At 35.2% G+C, this 17,119-nt stretch overlaps 1 protein-coding gene across 1 annotated transcript; it reads left to right on the top strand.

Moving 5' to 3' along the window:
• The first annotated feature begins 578 nt into the window (after positions 1-578).
• Positions 579-17,051, top strand: LOC141843361 (SUMO-activating enzyme subunit 2-like). Its single transcript, XM_074731441.1, has 11 exons — positions 579-984; positions 1,104-1,193; positions 2,594-2,677; positions 2,778-2,996; positions 4,175-4,276; positions 5,536-5,991; positions 6,076-6,305; positions 6,831-6,924; positions 7,015-7,197; positions 7,295-7,392; positions 16,309-17,051. Exons 1-11 carry the CDS (start codon positions 952-954, stop codon positions 16,598-16,600), a joined length of 1,881 nt encoding a protein of 626 aa, XP_074587542.1. The 5' UTR covers positions 579-951; the 3' UTR covers positions 16,601-17,051.
• The last annotated feature ends 68 nt before the right edge of the window (positions 17,052-17,119 follow it).

The following is a 17,119-nucleotide window of genomic DNA, read 5'->3' as shown; positions in this document are numbered from 1 at the left end:
TAAATTTTAAAAGGAAAAAGATAAATTTTTTTAATCCGCGTGTCAACTCAAGTTCATCACGGATCGATCCACGATCATGGACCTAGACGGATGAGCTCATATAAATTCACGTTAAAATAAATTAATAAAATTTTAATTAAATTCATCTTAATTATTTAATAGGATAGACCAATTTTATAGATTCAACCTAAATTTATGACTATACTTCCAACCTTACCTCCTTGTATTTTACAGCTAATTCGTAATTTATGATATATTTACTAGATAATAATCAAAATATTAAAAAAGATTTTTATATAAAAATTAATAGGGTCAAAATGAAATTTGCAGTAAATTCAACTTAAATCGTCGAGATCGAGATCACTTCGCGATTGGACCAAGGCGGAGCCCAAAAAAAGCAAGATTCCATGACTACCTTTGACGCCGTTCCGAAGTAGTGAAGTTTCCTGGAAGCCCATCGATGGGGTCGGAGGTCAATCTCCTAAGGGCAAAACTGGTAATTGAAAATCATGATGGATCGGGTGGTACCGGATTCCGTCTCCTCCACCTGCAACCGAGTCAGGTCATCGCCGTCGCCGTCGCCGTCGCCGTCGCTCGGCTGGCCACCGACCATCGTCTTCCTCACTCTCGGCCTGTCCCTGCACCGAGGGGAACCCTTACAACCGCCGGCGTACGGCGGCGAAAATCGAGGCGGAAGAATCTTGCTCTGTTGTTTTCTTAAATACCCCTATATTATCACCGTTTGTTCTGCGATCAACGGCCATGATCAAGATAACGACGATTTCTTAAGAATAAGAGAAACCCTTCTCTCTCTCTGTTTTAATATTTTTTTTCAGCGAGTCGTCGGATTCCGGTTCCTCTCCGTGGCGAGCAGCGTCCTTACTTACCAAATTCTGAAAATTGATAATATTTCCTTTCTCTTGCTGCTTTTGCTCTCCGCTTCCTGTTCCCATGGATTCGGATTCGAAGGCGGAGGCGATCAAGGTGCCCTTCGTAGTCTATTTTACTTCAATTGCAGTGATTTCTTTCTTTTCTTCGTTATTTGGTATAGCTGATTCGGATAGATAAGTGGATTTTAAGATGATTTATTTTGATGGTTGCAGCGTGCAAAGGTGCTGATGGTAGGCGCTGGTGGCATTGGTTGCGAATTGCTGAAAACCCTCGCGCTTTCCGGATTTCAAGATGTTCACATCGTAAGCAACCAGGCTTGAGCTTAGTTTTTTTTTTATTTTTTTACTTCAAATTCCACTTGGAGCTTGTTGCATGTGATGCATTATTGAGGTTGCGAAATATTAGGGTTTAGCAAAAGTTAATATTGTCTACAAGTATTTTTGTGTTTCAGGCTAGTGGTGTTAAATTAGGTAATACTCGTGTTACTTCATCAGTTCGTTTTACTTTATGATGATGTTTTTTTCTGGAGGCTAGAATTTAGGGTGCTAAACATTGATCTTCTACAACGAGATTTTTTGACAAAATTTGTATATAATGTAAAGGTTGTTGATGTGCTTGCTGATTGTTAGATGCATGTTCAGAATAAGAGGAGAAGAACAACGTGTTACACTGAAGTAATTACTACCATGTGCAAATTATTTTCTTTTCTTATCCAACTTGTTGAACTTGCCATGTTTTTGGGAATTTTATCATTGATTTGGCTGAGTCATTTAATTCCCATGAGGTTTCACACAATATGATTAGGCATCAAGTGCATAGGAACAACATTCTAAATATTCCGGATTATTTGAATTCGGCACAGTTTCAATATGATAAGGTGTCTTCCTTGAAGGGTCGCCAGATGTGGCTTTGTTTCTTTGGAAATGGAGGGAGCTACTGTTTCTTTGGAGGGTTCGTGTCCTAGGCAAAGTGCTTTCAATGTTCCTCAAGGTTTCTACAAGATGCCAGCTGTCCTCTTGCCTCTTTCTATTATACCTTCAGTTAGCACTTTCTGGAGATGGTGCTCAGTAGGGTTGTCTTAGAGACTCCTTGTTCTGTTGTATGTATTGCTTGAGACCCCTTCTTCAATGAAATAGAATGATATAATCATTTGAAATCTTTTTTGAAAGAAAAATACAAGAGACTTGGTGTTTATTGTTGGAGATAATTCAATAAAAAATTGATATGGATATGATCTGTTTGCTTCTCTGTGAGACCCGATGGAGGCTCACAACCTTAAAATGAGGTAGCCAACTGATGCATACCATCCTATTTGCTAACTTTTCTTTGTTGCCTCAGTCAAATTTAAGTTTCTGGTTAAACATCATAAAACACGATCCTAGCTTTGATCATGGACTTGCTTTGTGTCAATTGACCTGGAAAAACTTCAATATGATCTTTTTATCTTTTGTGAAATTAGATTAGCCACTATATTCCTTACCTGTATTAATCTTGTAATCTCATTCCAAATACCTATTTTCATCTTTTTCACTAGGTAGCTATCTTACACAAAGTATGATAGTATTTGTGATATTGTTTAGGACTTTTAAGTATCTAATCAATTTGTCATTTCTTTGGAGTTGTAATCTTGTAATAGTTCTTCCTGCTATATATTCTAATATTAGCTATTATTGTGCATCTCAGTTTTGTTTGGTTTACGCAGATTGACATGGACACTATAGAAGTCAGTAACTTGAATAGACAATTTTTATTTCGACAAAGTCATGTAGGTCAGTCGAAGGCCAAAGTATGTGAACTGTTCTTTTGAATCTTTTACTGATGCTTTTAGTGTTCCATCATATTCTTGTGATTTTAAATCCTTCATTGAATATTTTTGTTTATATCAGGTTGCTCGAGATGCAGTCTTGAAATTTGTACCTCAAATAAAGATAACACCTTACCATGCAAATGTTAAGGATCCTGACTTCAATGTAGAGTTTTTTAAGCAATTCAATGTTGTATTGAATGGTCTGGATAACCTGGATGCTAGACGACATGTTAACCGTCTTTGCCTTGCTGCTGAAGTCCCATTGGTTGAAAGTGGAACGACAGGATTTTTGGGACAGGTAGACTTAATGTCTGTGGCAATTGTTCATTTAGAGTTTTGGTGTATAATTATAGAATTTACTTATCCTAATATATTCTCTATTTGAAGATTATTATAAACTATTGCAGGACCTAATGTCTCATGCGTGCTTTACTTGGTTGTTGGTTTAGCATACTAACTATAAAAGATATCAATAGACAAGGAACCTTTCAGCACAGACTTGCTATATAGTATTGCACTGAAAACTAAATAAGAAGATAACTTTTGAAGGGTGTTTTAACATCAGTTTCCACAGCCCTCAACTTCACAGTCATCTACACTATCTTTTTTCATTACTGGAAATTGGACTATGCATGTGGTTTCATGTAGACTGCATACATTTATGTGGCTACATGTTGTTCAAGATTAAATGATTTATCAGGCACCTTGATCATATCAATTCTGTGAGTTTTGAGAAAATGCTATCTCTTAATTTCTCTTACATTTCAATGATGTTTGTCTGATGATGTTGTCTTCTCTACGGCCTCATCATTTTAACGTATCTCTTAGACATGTATTAAGCCCTACTGTTTTGAGATGCATGGCTCAATGAACTCTTATTACTCTAGTAACATTTAGCCATCATGAGTGGAAAAATGTACTTTATTCCTAGTATTTGTTGCGCTTCCATTTTTATTCTTTATTTTCAATGGCATGGCTATTTTGGATGCTTTTGAATTTGGCCAAGTCAATTGTTCTAACTTGAGAACAAATTATCTTGTTTCATCATGCCAGTACTGCTTGCCTTTTGCATGTATACTTTCAGAAAGTTTGATACTAAATGTTTGTGCATAATTTATGTGAGCAAATGACCTTGACTACCACTTCACAAAGTCAAAGTTTTTTTGTTTGTTTTTTCCTCACTTCACCAACCTACCTAATCTACCTTTGAAAAGCTTGATTCCAGAAAATTTCTTACTTCTTTTTTCACTATGGATATAAATATGTGGTTAGCCAATCAACTGTCACTTTTTAACTTTATCTTTTTGCATTTCTTGTAACCCTTCATTCTATTTTTGATTTAAGATGCAGATGTAATTTACTATTATTATTCTACTTGGAAATCATTGATACAAATTGCATTGTTTAACATGAGCTCATCTCTTAATCTTCACGACTTCATTTGATACATGAATATATGTTTTCCATGATCTTCAGGTTACTGTCCATATTAAGGGTAGAACTGAATGCTATGAGTGTCAACCAAAACCGACCCCAAAAACCTATCCTGTCTGCACAATCACCAGCACACCGTCAAAGGTTAAATCTTTCACTCTCTCCGTCCTTTTCATTTTTGGTGCGTGTATGCGCGCGTATTTATGTAAATGACTATCACTATCATCATAGACATTTATTATTTTTTCCTAATACTTTTTGGTGATTAGCATGGTCACCAAGTGCTATCTCAGCATTTTCTTTGACATGAAATATCTCTCTCTTTAATTTTTTGCTTTGCACAGTTTGTCTTGTGCCTCTTAAGGCAATGGTATCTTTACTAAAGCAAATACCACATTAAAGTTAAAGATATCTTTGAATAAGTTAGGCATGCACACAATCTTTCTACAAGAATCCATTAGAAATTGGGTCCATTGAAATAACTTAAGCTTTTGGGATAGATGGTCATCCATTTACAACTCAACTTGGTATCATGACTTCTAACTTGTCATTTGCTATCTCTTTGCTTATTCTTCTGTGATGCTATTCTTCTTTGTATTATCTGTTGTGCTGCTTTCTCTCTTGCTTAGTTCACAATGTACATCTAATCTAGCTTGATCATGATGCACGATGGTGTTAGAATAGATCTGGCTTGTGATACCATAAATATCTAAATGGGTCTTTTAAATACAACTTATTCTTTCAGTTTAAATGGCCACTTAATCAAATTTATTGGACAAGACACCATTTGCATTTATATAATGGAAATAACTTTCTGTTTGAATGTGGAAGCAAAATTTCCCTTCACCATTTCTAATAAGGTTTTCTCGTACTTTTGTTTCACCCTTTTTTCCCTCTTTCCTCCATATCCAACGTTGGTATTGCATACATAACAATGCTAAGATGGATATTTGTGCTTGCTATAATTTTTTTCTTAAGTAAAATACTATTGACTAGGAGCATTTAAGTGCAACTTCAACGATATAAAATGAGAGGAAATGTGTTAAAATGGTATGAATATGTTCAAATATGAATCACTTAGCGTTGAATGTACAAGGAGTAAAGAAAGACCAACAAAATTCGTATTCAGTGTAACTAAGAGTTATTTAAAATTTAAAAGCTCTAAATATTACATGGAGTCTAATAAAGGTCAAGATTGAGACTCATGTCATCTTGTTGCATAGCTTTTAAAGAATGCCTTCTTAATAAGTATCATTAATTTATTTGCTTTTACTATTTTTAGTTCTACATTTTGTGCATATACAATTTGTTTGATGACAGATCCCAATTGTGTTTTGTTGTTTTGTTTTCTTATTTCATGCCAATGACTTATGCCTTCTATTTGCTTGTTTTATTTGCTACAGTTTGTTCATTGTGTAGTTTGGGCAAAGGACTTGCTTTTTGCAAAATTGTTTGGTGATAAAAATCAGGAGAATGATCTCGTTGTACGTAGTAATGATGCATCTGATTCGGTGAAACCTACAGATAATATAATTGAGCGAGGCTCAGATGAGGATCCTGAGCAATACAGCAGAAAGATCTATGACTATGTTTTTGGATATAACATTCAAGCTGCTTTGTCTAATGAAGAAACATGGAAGAATAGAAGCCAGCCTAAACCAATCTTTCTTAGAGACGTGTTGCCTGAAAAAGACATCTTACACAATGGTATCCTTGAAAGTAACTGCTTGACTGATGATTTATCATTATCTGTCATGCCATTTGTGGGTCTGAGTAACCCACAGGAGGTTTGGAATCTTGCTGAAAATTCAAGAGTTTTCTTGAAAGCATTACAATTATTTCTTGAGAAGAGAGAGAAGGTGCTTTTCTTTTTTCTTGTCAGTATGTTATCTTGAGTTGAATTTTTCTGATTTTCATGCTAAAGTTTATCTGTTGATTTTCAGGACATTGGGAACCTTACTTTTGACAAAGATGATCAATTGGCTGTAGAATTTGTTACTGCTGCTGCTAATATTAGGGCGTCTTCCTTTGGGATTCCTTTACATAGCTTTTTTGATGCTAAGGGAATTGCTGGCAACATTGTGCATGCTGTTGCAACAACTAATGCTATTATTGCTGGATTGATAGTGATTGAAGCAATCAAGGTGCTTCAAGCTGATTTTCAGAATTGTAGGTATGTTTCAAAGAACCTTTTTCAACATAACTTTCTTTTGCCTGCAAAGCACATCTTCATCAACCTTTTTCAGGGACTCAAATTCTAAGTTCCTGATGACTACATATTGAGACTCATGGTTTTTCTCTTTCAAAATAATAATATCAAAAATCACTAGGCCCTTGAAGAACTAGGTTTTCCCTTAGGCACTTACCTTTTTGTACCTCTTCTTGTTTTAGTTGTTGACAAATGGCACTTTAAGCACCACATGCATCTTAGTAATTTTATCATTAACAATGCACTATGTAAAAGACTGTGTTAAAAGAATTGGTTCATGATAAGATTTCTTTCTTCATTTTCTTTTTTTTTTTAAAATTAGGTGATTAGTTTTTTAGCAGAAACCTTGTGCATTGAGAACTTCGTTTTTATAAAGTTTTCTTATTCACATGTCATTCAAGATTTTGTTCTTTGTTATTTTGTCAAACTAACTTTAGTGAAATCTATAGTAATTCTCATTCAAATCGTAACATTTTCTTTACCATTCAGGATGACCTATTGTCTTGAACATCCATCTAAAAAGATGCTTCTGATGCCAGTCGAGCCATATGAGGCCAACAAATCTTGTTATGTCTGTTCTGAGGTGAACCTTTTGATCCATTGGTTGCTAGTCCATTTCATATTTGTTGTTTCTGTGTTTTTTTAAGTGGGTTCATTGTGATGCTGTATACAGACACCTTTGCTTCTTGAGGTCAACACTCGAACCTCAACACTGAGAGATGTCGTTGAAAAAATAATAAAAAATAAATTGGGCATGAATCTCCCTATGGTAATGCAAGGTACGACCCTTATCTATGAGGTGGGTGATGATCTGGAGGAAGATGTTGCTGCTAACTATGCCTTAAACCTTGATAAGGTTGTCATTTGTTTCATGTTTCTGCCACATTTTTTTTGACACTATTTATCTTTCAACACTGTGTCTACAATTTCATCGTGCCACCATTTTATTGCAGATCTTAGCAGACCTCCCTGCACCAGTTACAAGTGGCACCATTCTCACAGTCGAGGATTTTCAGCAGGAGTTAAAATGCCATTTAAACATTAAACACAGGTCCCCTTTTGTTACTTGCCGCCTTACCCTTATTACCTGGCATGCTTCCCCTTATTCCTGTCTCCCCAGGGCTCTTTTGTTTTTGCTACTATATTACATTGGTGGTTTCTGTTTGCTAATTATTCCATGTTATAGTACAGTAGTTTTTATCTTTATTTTCTTGCATGTCAAATCATCAAATATATGTGTGTGTGTGTAGACTCACACATGTATATATCATTTGCAATCAGCAGTCTGTTGCAAACCTTTGCATTCTGAACTTTTTACTAGACCACTACCTACTATTCAAAGAAGCCAATACTCGCCTAAATATAAGCAATATTTACCCATATATACCCTATGCATTTTGTTGTATGGAAGACAATGATTTTGTAGAAGGTAGTTTACATTACAGGTGTTGGTGCAATGCAATCGTCAAGATTGACCAAGTTTGGTTGACCAATTTCGAGTTAGCTTGAGTTGAGTTTCAATATTTGATCAATATATTTGTTGACGAGAGCAAGATATCAAGTAAAAGGAGAGTTTGTTAGAGAGGAAGATTATTGGTGTAATCGACCTCCGATCAAAATTGATTTAGATGTCAATGGTTGAGCAAAAAGTTAAGTAGGTCAAGGTCAATCGGATACGTGACAGTGAAGAAATCCAAGTGAGTCATGGTTGACCGAATACTTGACAGTCGGAAGTCCAACAGAAAATTGACAAGAGAAAAGTCCAAGTGGATCCATGGTTGATCGGATAATAGTTGGAAGTTTAACAGGGAGTTGACATGAGAGATGAAGTTTAAGTAAGTTATGGAGGATTGGACACTTGATAATTGAAAGTCCAACAAAGTGTTGATAAAAGCAAAGTTCAAGTGGATCATGGAGGACTGAACACTTAACATGAAACATGAAGTCTAAGTGCGTTAAAGTTCACCGAACACTTAGCAATGAGGGAAATCCAAACAGATCAAGGAGGACCGAAGGTTTGACAGTGGTGAATCTTGACATGTTAAGGTTGATCAGATATTAGGCACAAGATGGAAAGTCTTGATAGATCAAAGTTGATCAAATGCTAGGCAAAGGCAATGGTGAAGTCATGGCATGTCAAGATTGATTGGATGCTAGGCAAAAGTGAAGTTTTACCAGATCAAGATTGATCGAATGTTAGACAAAAGTGAAGTCCCAACAAGTTAATGTTGATCGGATGCTAGACAAAAGTAAAATCCTGGCAAGTCAAAATTAATCAGATATTAGGCAAAAGAAGCTCCGATAGGTCATTATTGATTGGATGTCAAGTAAAGGAAGTCCTTGTAGGATGAGGTCAATTGAATACTAGGCAAGGCAAGAATTCAGCCTTGGTAAGGTTGAAACAGAGGTATTAGTCGATTGCTAGGAAGTAGCAAGATTGATAAACCCCTAAACCCTGAGTTCATGATTTGAAGGAGTTTGTGGTTGATCAATCAACTGATGGGTTCTATCAGTCAAGTATGAGACTCGATTGATGGTAGTATTGCAGTGAACATAAGGTTTTTAAGTCAAGTTGGGCACTCAACTGACGTTCATCAGTCATTTGATGGAGACGATCAGTCACTGATGATACTATTGCAACGAATAGAAGATTTCTAGGTCGAATTGAGAACTCAACTTATGTGACAACAATCGATTGATGGTAATGAGTGAAAGAGTCATTCTACATGTGAAATGGTCGAATTCAGTAGTGCAATCGACTAATGGTGACAAACAGTCGATTGTTAGGCGGAAAGCAGTCGCGATGGCAACCCTATAAGAAAGGGTTTCGTTGGAAGATTTCAACATCGGTTCTTAGAAACTTTGAAGGGGTAATGTTGCTACAAAGTAATCAACAACGATCAAAGTAAAGATCCAAAGTAATCACCAACGATCAAAGTAAAGATTCATTATTGTAAAGTATTTCATTTGTATTGTTTATATTCTCTATTGTATCTTTGTTTTTGTTTTTGTTGCTTGTGTAAAATCAAGATTGTAAGAGATTTCTTGCCTACAAAAGGCGTTTGAGAAGGAGAAAGTTAGTAGTGATATTGCTAGGATGGTAGGTCGTGCAGTAGGAACCGGGGGTTCCGAACTACATAAAATCGAGGTGTTGTGTGTTTGTGTTTTGTTTTTATATTCCACTGCGCATTAACTTCTTGTAGACGAGCACACAATTAATTAGAATGAAGAAATTGTTTGATCTAGTGGTGGTGGTTGTGCAATCTGAGCGCGGGCAGAATAACGGTGTAACACCTCTTAGGCGAAGTTGAGGTTAGAGGTGGACTTTATCTCTTTAAGACGAATTTGCCCCGCACAGTGCTTACGGAATCTGACAATCATCTCCTAAGATATAACGACTTTATATTGCTATAGCAGCACTACAAATTGCAAGATCTCTGAACTAAAGAAGCTTCTTGAACTCTCTAAATGCAAGAATGGAATGTAATATTTGCTTTGCTTTGAATTGAATGAATGAAATGAGAATGTGAAGGATCTTATTTATACTTAGTGAAAGGGTAGAAGAACCTCTTGGTTCAATCAAATCTCATTCATCCAACTTGAATTGGATGATCTAGATTGCATCCTTTCCCAAGGAATACAATGCCCATTCATGAAGGATCAAGTCTCATTTGAAACAGTGTTTTGTCTCTTTATTTGGATGCATCTAAGCCTTCTATTTTGAATTCAATCGATGAGATTGAATCATCCGAAGAGGCATTTATGCCCTCTCATTTGGATGAAACTTGATTTGTCCATCTTAATCCAACAATCAAAATTAAGTCATATCACATATCAAGTGATCGAATTTAATTTCTCATTCACACCCTTATTGGTTCAAAATTAATTTTCCAATAATCTCCCACATGAATGAAAATTAATGTTTGCATGTATGTTAACACTAAAGGAGAGTTCAATTGAAAGATTATTGCATTAGGAGAGGTAACTTGTGACTTTGAACCTTCCATAGTAGAGTATCATCGGATTTACTAGGCTGCTTAGTGAACATGGTATTTTGAACTACTTAATCATTCGTGTAATCCAAGACAATTAGGGTTGAGTATTCATTTAAAATCGAACCGAACCGAATAAACCGAAATCGAACAAATCATTTTTTTAAACTAACGGAACCGATCGAATTTTCAAATAAAAATGGAACAAACCAAACCGATAAAATATCGATTAATTCGATCGAAAATTGAATTAACTGAAATTTTCATGGGAGACTTATCGATTAGTTAAGAATTTATATATTCACTTATTTAGGAATTTATCGATTATTTTTTTTATTTTGGTTTATTCGGTTTAACCGAATAAGGGATTTTAAAATCAAAACCGAACAGAATTAACTGATATATCGATTTTTTTTTAAAAAATCAAAATTCTAAAATAACCGAATTGAATTTTTAAATTCGGTCGATTCAATTAGTTTGTTCGGTTTAACCAAAGTTTTGCTCACCCCTAAAAACAATGGTACTTACATAATAACCTTTCTCACATTTTTTATAGTTCTTATTGTTATGTCTGTTTTGGCGATGGACAACATCTTGGATTCATATGTATTTTGTTGAAGCGGCCCGTCTTCAAATTTATATAGGTGATCTCTTATCAAGAGTGTCCTACCATACTCTATTTGTTCAGGTATAAGAGTCATTAAAAGTTTATAACTTAACCTCACCACATGTGGTAGACAATGCTTTTTCCATCTTAAGAATGAAAGGGGAACTAATATAAGTGCTCATACGAACTTTTATAATTTCGTTGTCCCATTGAACCAATATCTTGGGATCTCCAATCAATAAGGTTGGATTAGTACTATGGATGTTCTTGTTTGTAGATTTTTAATATCATTCCTCTTGATGTACAGTATATTTGATCTCTACTCAAACTTTTTGTAAACAGATCCGTCAAGTTATGTTTCAATTTGATATAATCGACAAAGATAACTCCATTGAGATCGACTGCCTAATGGTTTTGTGTCTTCAACGAATATGTCATGATTTATCATTATACATGTTATTTTTTGCCCTTGTAATTATCAATTGATTATCACAATGTATCATTATGACAGACACTGACTTTTTCCAACATGGGATATCCTCTAAGAAGTTACGAAGTCATTTGACTTCTTCTGCGGCTTTATCTAAGACTATAAACTCGGATTCCATTGTTGAACGGGTTATACATGTTTGTTTTGTTGATTTTCATGATACTGCTCCACCACCAATGATAAATACATATCTACTAGTGGATTTAGAGTCTTTGTATTAGATTTTCAATTTGCATCACAATAACCTTCTAGTATCGCTAGATATCTTATATAAAGTAATTCATACTCTAAGGTGTATCTTAAATATTTAAGAATCCTTATTAATGTCTTCCAATGATTGTCATTTGGATTATTTGTAAATTTACTTAATTTGTTGATCGCATAGGCAATATCTGAACGTGTATAATTAATGACATACATCAAACTACCAATTATTCTCAAATATTCCAATTGGGATACGGGTTCACCATGGTTTTTAGTCAAATGCAAGCTTAAGTCCATCGGTGTTTTTACAAGGAAAAAATTATACGCATTAAATTTCCTTAGCACTGTCTCAATATAATAAGACTGAAAGGACAATTCCTTTTAATGTCTTAGTGATCTTAATCCTGAGTATAATGCCCGTTATACCCATATCTTTCATATCAAGTTCTTAGTCAACATCTTCTTAATAGTCATGATTATATCTTGATTACTCCCCATGATGAGCATATCGTTTACATATAAGAAGACGATGACAAATGAGTCTTGTGTCTGTGATATATATGTGCACTTGTCGATTTTAAATCCATTTAACATCCTAGTTTTGTCAAATTTCTTGTGACACTGTTTTGGTGTTTATTTTAGCCCATATAGTGACTTCACGAGTCTACACACATTTTTTTATCTTGGAGTCATAAATCCTTTAGGTTGCTATATATATATTTCTTCTTCTAATTCACCATTTAGAAACACCATTTTCACATCCATTTGATGTATCTCAAGGTTATATTTGCAGTAATAGCAATGAGAACTCGAATGGATGTGATCCTTGTCACTGGTGAATATGTATCAAAGAAATTAAGGTCTTCCTTTTCTTTGAATCTCTTTGTCACAAATCTTGCCTTGTACTTGTCAACAATTCCATTAGCCTTATATTTCTTTTTCAGGATCCATTCACATCCTAAATGCTTGATTCCAGGTGGAATATCCATCAATTCTCAAATATGATTTTGCATGATGGAATTTCTTTCACTATTGATGACTTCTTTCTAAAAAGGAGCCTCAGGACTTGATAAGGCTTCACTTATTGTCTTTGGTTCATTTTCCAACATATAAGTCATGAAATCATGATCAAATGATTTTACTATTTTAGCCCTCTTACTGTGTCTTGGCTCTTCATTATTTTTAAAATGATCCATATTTGCAGTTTCATGAGTTCTTTTATTTGAACTTTCTTCTTTCCTCTCTTTGCTAGGAAAGATATCTTTAAAAAATACAATGTTCCTTGATTCTATTGTTGTTCTAATATGTACATAAAAATTTGTTGATTTATGCATCAAAAATCAATATGCACTACTATTATTGGCATATCCAATAAAAATAACATTGATTGCCTTTGGTTCTATCTTGATTTGTTTTGATTTAGGCACTTCCACCTTAGTTAAACATCCTCACACTTTCAAATATTTATAGGAAGGCTTATGATCCTTCCATAACTCATAAAGAGTTTTATCTTTCTTTTTTGTGTGGGATTTTGTTAAGAATCTGATTTGCCGATAAAACAGCTCCCCTCTCCCTCGACAAATTCTGAGGTGAGTCCGAACTTATCAACATAGTATTCATCATTTCTTTAAGCGTTCGATTCTTACGCTCGACAATCCCATTTGATTGAGGAGAGTAAGGTGTTGTCATTTGATGAATAATGTCAGCTTCTACGCAATATTCATCAAATGGACCATTATATTCTCCTCCTCGATCACTTCGAATAATTTTAATTCATTGACCAAGTTGATTCTCAACTTTATTCTTATAATTTTTGAATGCTTCTAATGCTTCATCTTTGCCTTTCAATAGATACACATAACAGTATCTAGTGCAATTATCAATAAAAATAACAAAGTACTTTTTGTCTTCTCTAGTTTGCATGAATTTTAAATCATGTCACTGTGAATTAATTCTAGAGGGGTCGTCCTTCTTTCCATTGAATGGAAAGATAACTTTGTCATTTTAGCTTCAACACATATTTCACATTTATGTGTTAGATCAACATTAAATGTTGACAATAAATTCATAAGTCGTCGAAAGTGTTATAATTTACATGTCATAAATTAGAACACTCGATCAAATAAGCAGAGTTCATAATTTTATTGTCATTGAAGTCACGGTGTACAACTATTATATTCATTTTGAATAGACCATTCTCCATGTACTCTCTGCCTATGAATTGATTATTTTTTGTCAATACATATTTATTGGACTTAAACATTAGCATGAAACCAATTTTGACCAGAGTTGACCTGACACTAGATTCTTTCAAATGTTGGGAACATAAAACACATCAATTAGTGTCACTTCTTTGTCTGACGTCATCTTCAGTACCACCTTACCAAGACCAACAATGTTGGAAGTTGTAAAATTGCCCATGATTAACTTTCTCCCATTGATAGGGGTATAAGTTGAAAATTGGACCTTGTCAAAGCAAATGTGCCGTGTAGCACCTGTATTGACCCACTATTGTCTTGGATTGTCCACCAAGTTAGCTTCAAATACAACGATAGTCAAGTCTAATTCTGACATATCTATTGGTATTGGCTTATTTTCGGTCATGTGCACTTGAGTGACTTTCTTTGGACATTGGTAGTCTTTGGCCTTGTGATTCGGTTTGCCACAATTGTGGCATGTTCCTTGGAACTTCTTTGTCTTCTCTTGGCTCTGCCCTTTGCCAGGATACTTTCTTTTCTTGTCAGTGTTTGGTTCTATTAGATTTGCCTTAGTATACATAGGCATTTTTATTGATTCTGATTGTTTGCGATTATTTTTCAATTTGCAGTATGACAATCAGATTCTCAAGTCTCATCTCCTTTCACTTACTTTAGATAATTTTTGAATTCCCTCTACAAAAGTAGCAATTTCTCGATTATCACGGCAACTTGAAAGGACTCATTCATTGTCATACCCTCAGCATGTACATTATATAGGATCAACTACAACTCTTGGACTTGAGTCATCACAATTTTGAAATCAATCATCTTGAAGTCTAAGAATTTGCTGACAATGAATTTTTTCAGTCCAACATCTTCTGTTTTGTACTTCTTTTCAAGAGATTCCCATAATTTATTTGCAGTTATCATTGGACTATACACGTATAACATGTTGCCCAAATCATTGAGGACATAAATTCAACATAAGAAGTTAGTATGTCCTTAAGCATCATATGTCGTCCTCTTCTCTTTATTAGTCTCGCCTTGAGATATAGAGGGGACATCTTAACATAAGAACCTTGCAAGGCTCAATGTGGTTAGGTAAACCATCTTTTGCTGTCACATCTTGAAATTAGCATCTATAAACTTCTTTGGTTTCTCGCCATACGTCGGTTGAACAGAAGCTGTCGATGATGAATCCATCAAGATTGCACAGAAAATTCATCTTAAATTGTTGGATCTGATGGTGATGGTGCAATCTAAGCGCGGACAGAATAACGGTATAACATTGTTTAGGCGAAGTCGAGGCTAAAGTTGGGCTCTCTCTGTAAGACAAATTTGCTCCGCACACGGTGCTCACGGAATCAGACAATTGTCTCCCAAGATACGACTTTATCTTGTGATAGTAGCACTGCAAATCGTAAGACCTTTGAACTAAAGAAGCTTCTCGAATTCTCCAAATGCAAGTATGAAATGCAATGTTTGTTTGCTTTAAATTGAATGAATGAAATAAAAATGTGAGAGAACCTTTTTATACTTACTGAAGGGGGTAGAAGAACCTCTTGGTTTAATCAAATCTCATTCATCCAACTTGATTTGGATGATCTAGATCGCATCCCTTCCCGAGGAATACAATGTCCATTCATGAAGGAACACAATGTCCCTTCACTTGGGTTCATTGGATTCATTCATTTTGAAATTAATGGCTCCGATCAAGTCTCATTGGAAAGAGTGGTTTGTTTCTCATTTGGATGCATCTAAGCCTTCCATTTTGAATTCAATAGATGAGATTGAATCATCTGAAGATGCACTTAAGTTATGTCACATATCAAGTGATGGACTTTAATTTCTCATTCATACCCTTATTGGTTCAAAATCAATTTTCCAACAGAAATCGCGCACCTTCTCCCTCATTGGTCCCAACAAGAAGGAGCCAATTGAGCATAATATTGATACTTTATGTGATAAGTGGCATCAGAGCTTCGTACAAACAATACAACCGCCAAATGCTTTGAAACCTGATGGGCATTATCTCCCAAATGAACTGCCGGCTGTAGTGCTGTGCAATCTATAAAGTCTTCAAGTTCGAGCACGACATAAGGGTCTGAATAGATGACAGTCTTAGGATTCGACAAATGGAGTATGTAGCATTATAGCTTTTCAAGTGCCAAATAATAAATGAGAAAGTCTGTTGATGAAGTTGAATATGATTTTTCCTTTTTCAGATGGATCCCGGTGCATGCAGTGAGACTTAGTTGAAGGCTTTGCATGTCTTGTTGCTCATGTGCTTCTAGTGATGCATTCCTTTTACATGTTAGGATTATCTTCACCTTTGCTCCTTTTGTGTTAATTCAATTTCTCGTTTGTCACATCAGTGTTCTCGCTGTACTACATTTTGCTCCTGCCCTTCTACTAGAATTTGGATAATTTTTGCTTGCACTAGCTACTCATGGATGACTGTTTTCCAATTATGCAGGGATGACTTTGATGAGGAGAAAGAACCTGATGGGATGGTTCTGTCAGGATGGACGACTCTTGAGAAAGCAGATCGGGCTATAAGCAACGGACAGAACACATCGACTGGCCACCATATAGCCGTGGGATCAACAGAATCTGAAGCGATTAAAGTAGCTACAGAAGTGTCTGGGATGAAGAGAAAACTAAATAACTCAAAAACTCCTCAAAATGTTGAAGACGACAATGATGAGGATGACCTTGTTTTACTTGATAATCATGCAGCAACAAATAAGAAGCAGAGGTTGCATTAGGTTTGAAAGTTGACATCTTACTCCAGGCCCCTGTAAAGTAAGTTCATTTCTTAGCTGCTTAACTTGGTGGGAAGCTGTTTGAATTAACAAATTTTACTTGCTCTGCAATCATCCAATTATTGATGGGTATTCCTAGAGTATAGATTATGGTATAGGTTACCTATCTGAGATGATCCAAATTGACTAGTTTGTCGTATTGGGAACTTCTGTAACATTATTTTTTGTCTGGCTTAGTCAAGTTTTCTTTTGTAGACTACTCTGTAACTCGTTTTGAGTGATTAAGAATTCCAGGAAGCAAGATCTGATCATGACAGGTCTCCATTTTAGCTATTGTAACCCATTTATGGTCTCAAACTGGTTCTTGTAATAAGCTGCCTTGTAGTAACTGGTCAGATACAACCTAGTAATTTTAAAAAGGATGGACATTTTTACTTTCCATAAGCTTTTACTAAACAGTAGCTTATAATTACAATTACTTTTCTACTTAATGGATGTTGCATTCATTTATTTGATATCAAC

Source organism: Curcuma longa, chromosome 12, assembly GCF_044706935.1.
Source record: "Curcuma longa cultivar G26 ecotype Majalengka, Jawa Barat chromosome 12, ITB_CL_G26_1.1, whole genome shotgun sequence".
NCBI classification, from domain to species: Eukaryota; Viridiplantae; Streptophyta; class Magnoliopsida; order Zingiberales; family Zingiberaceae; genus Curcuma; species Curcuma longa.
Note: the sequence above shows the minus strand (reverse complement) of the source record. Positions and strands in the feature narration are given on the sequence as shown.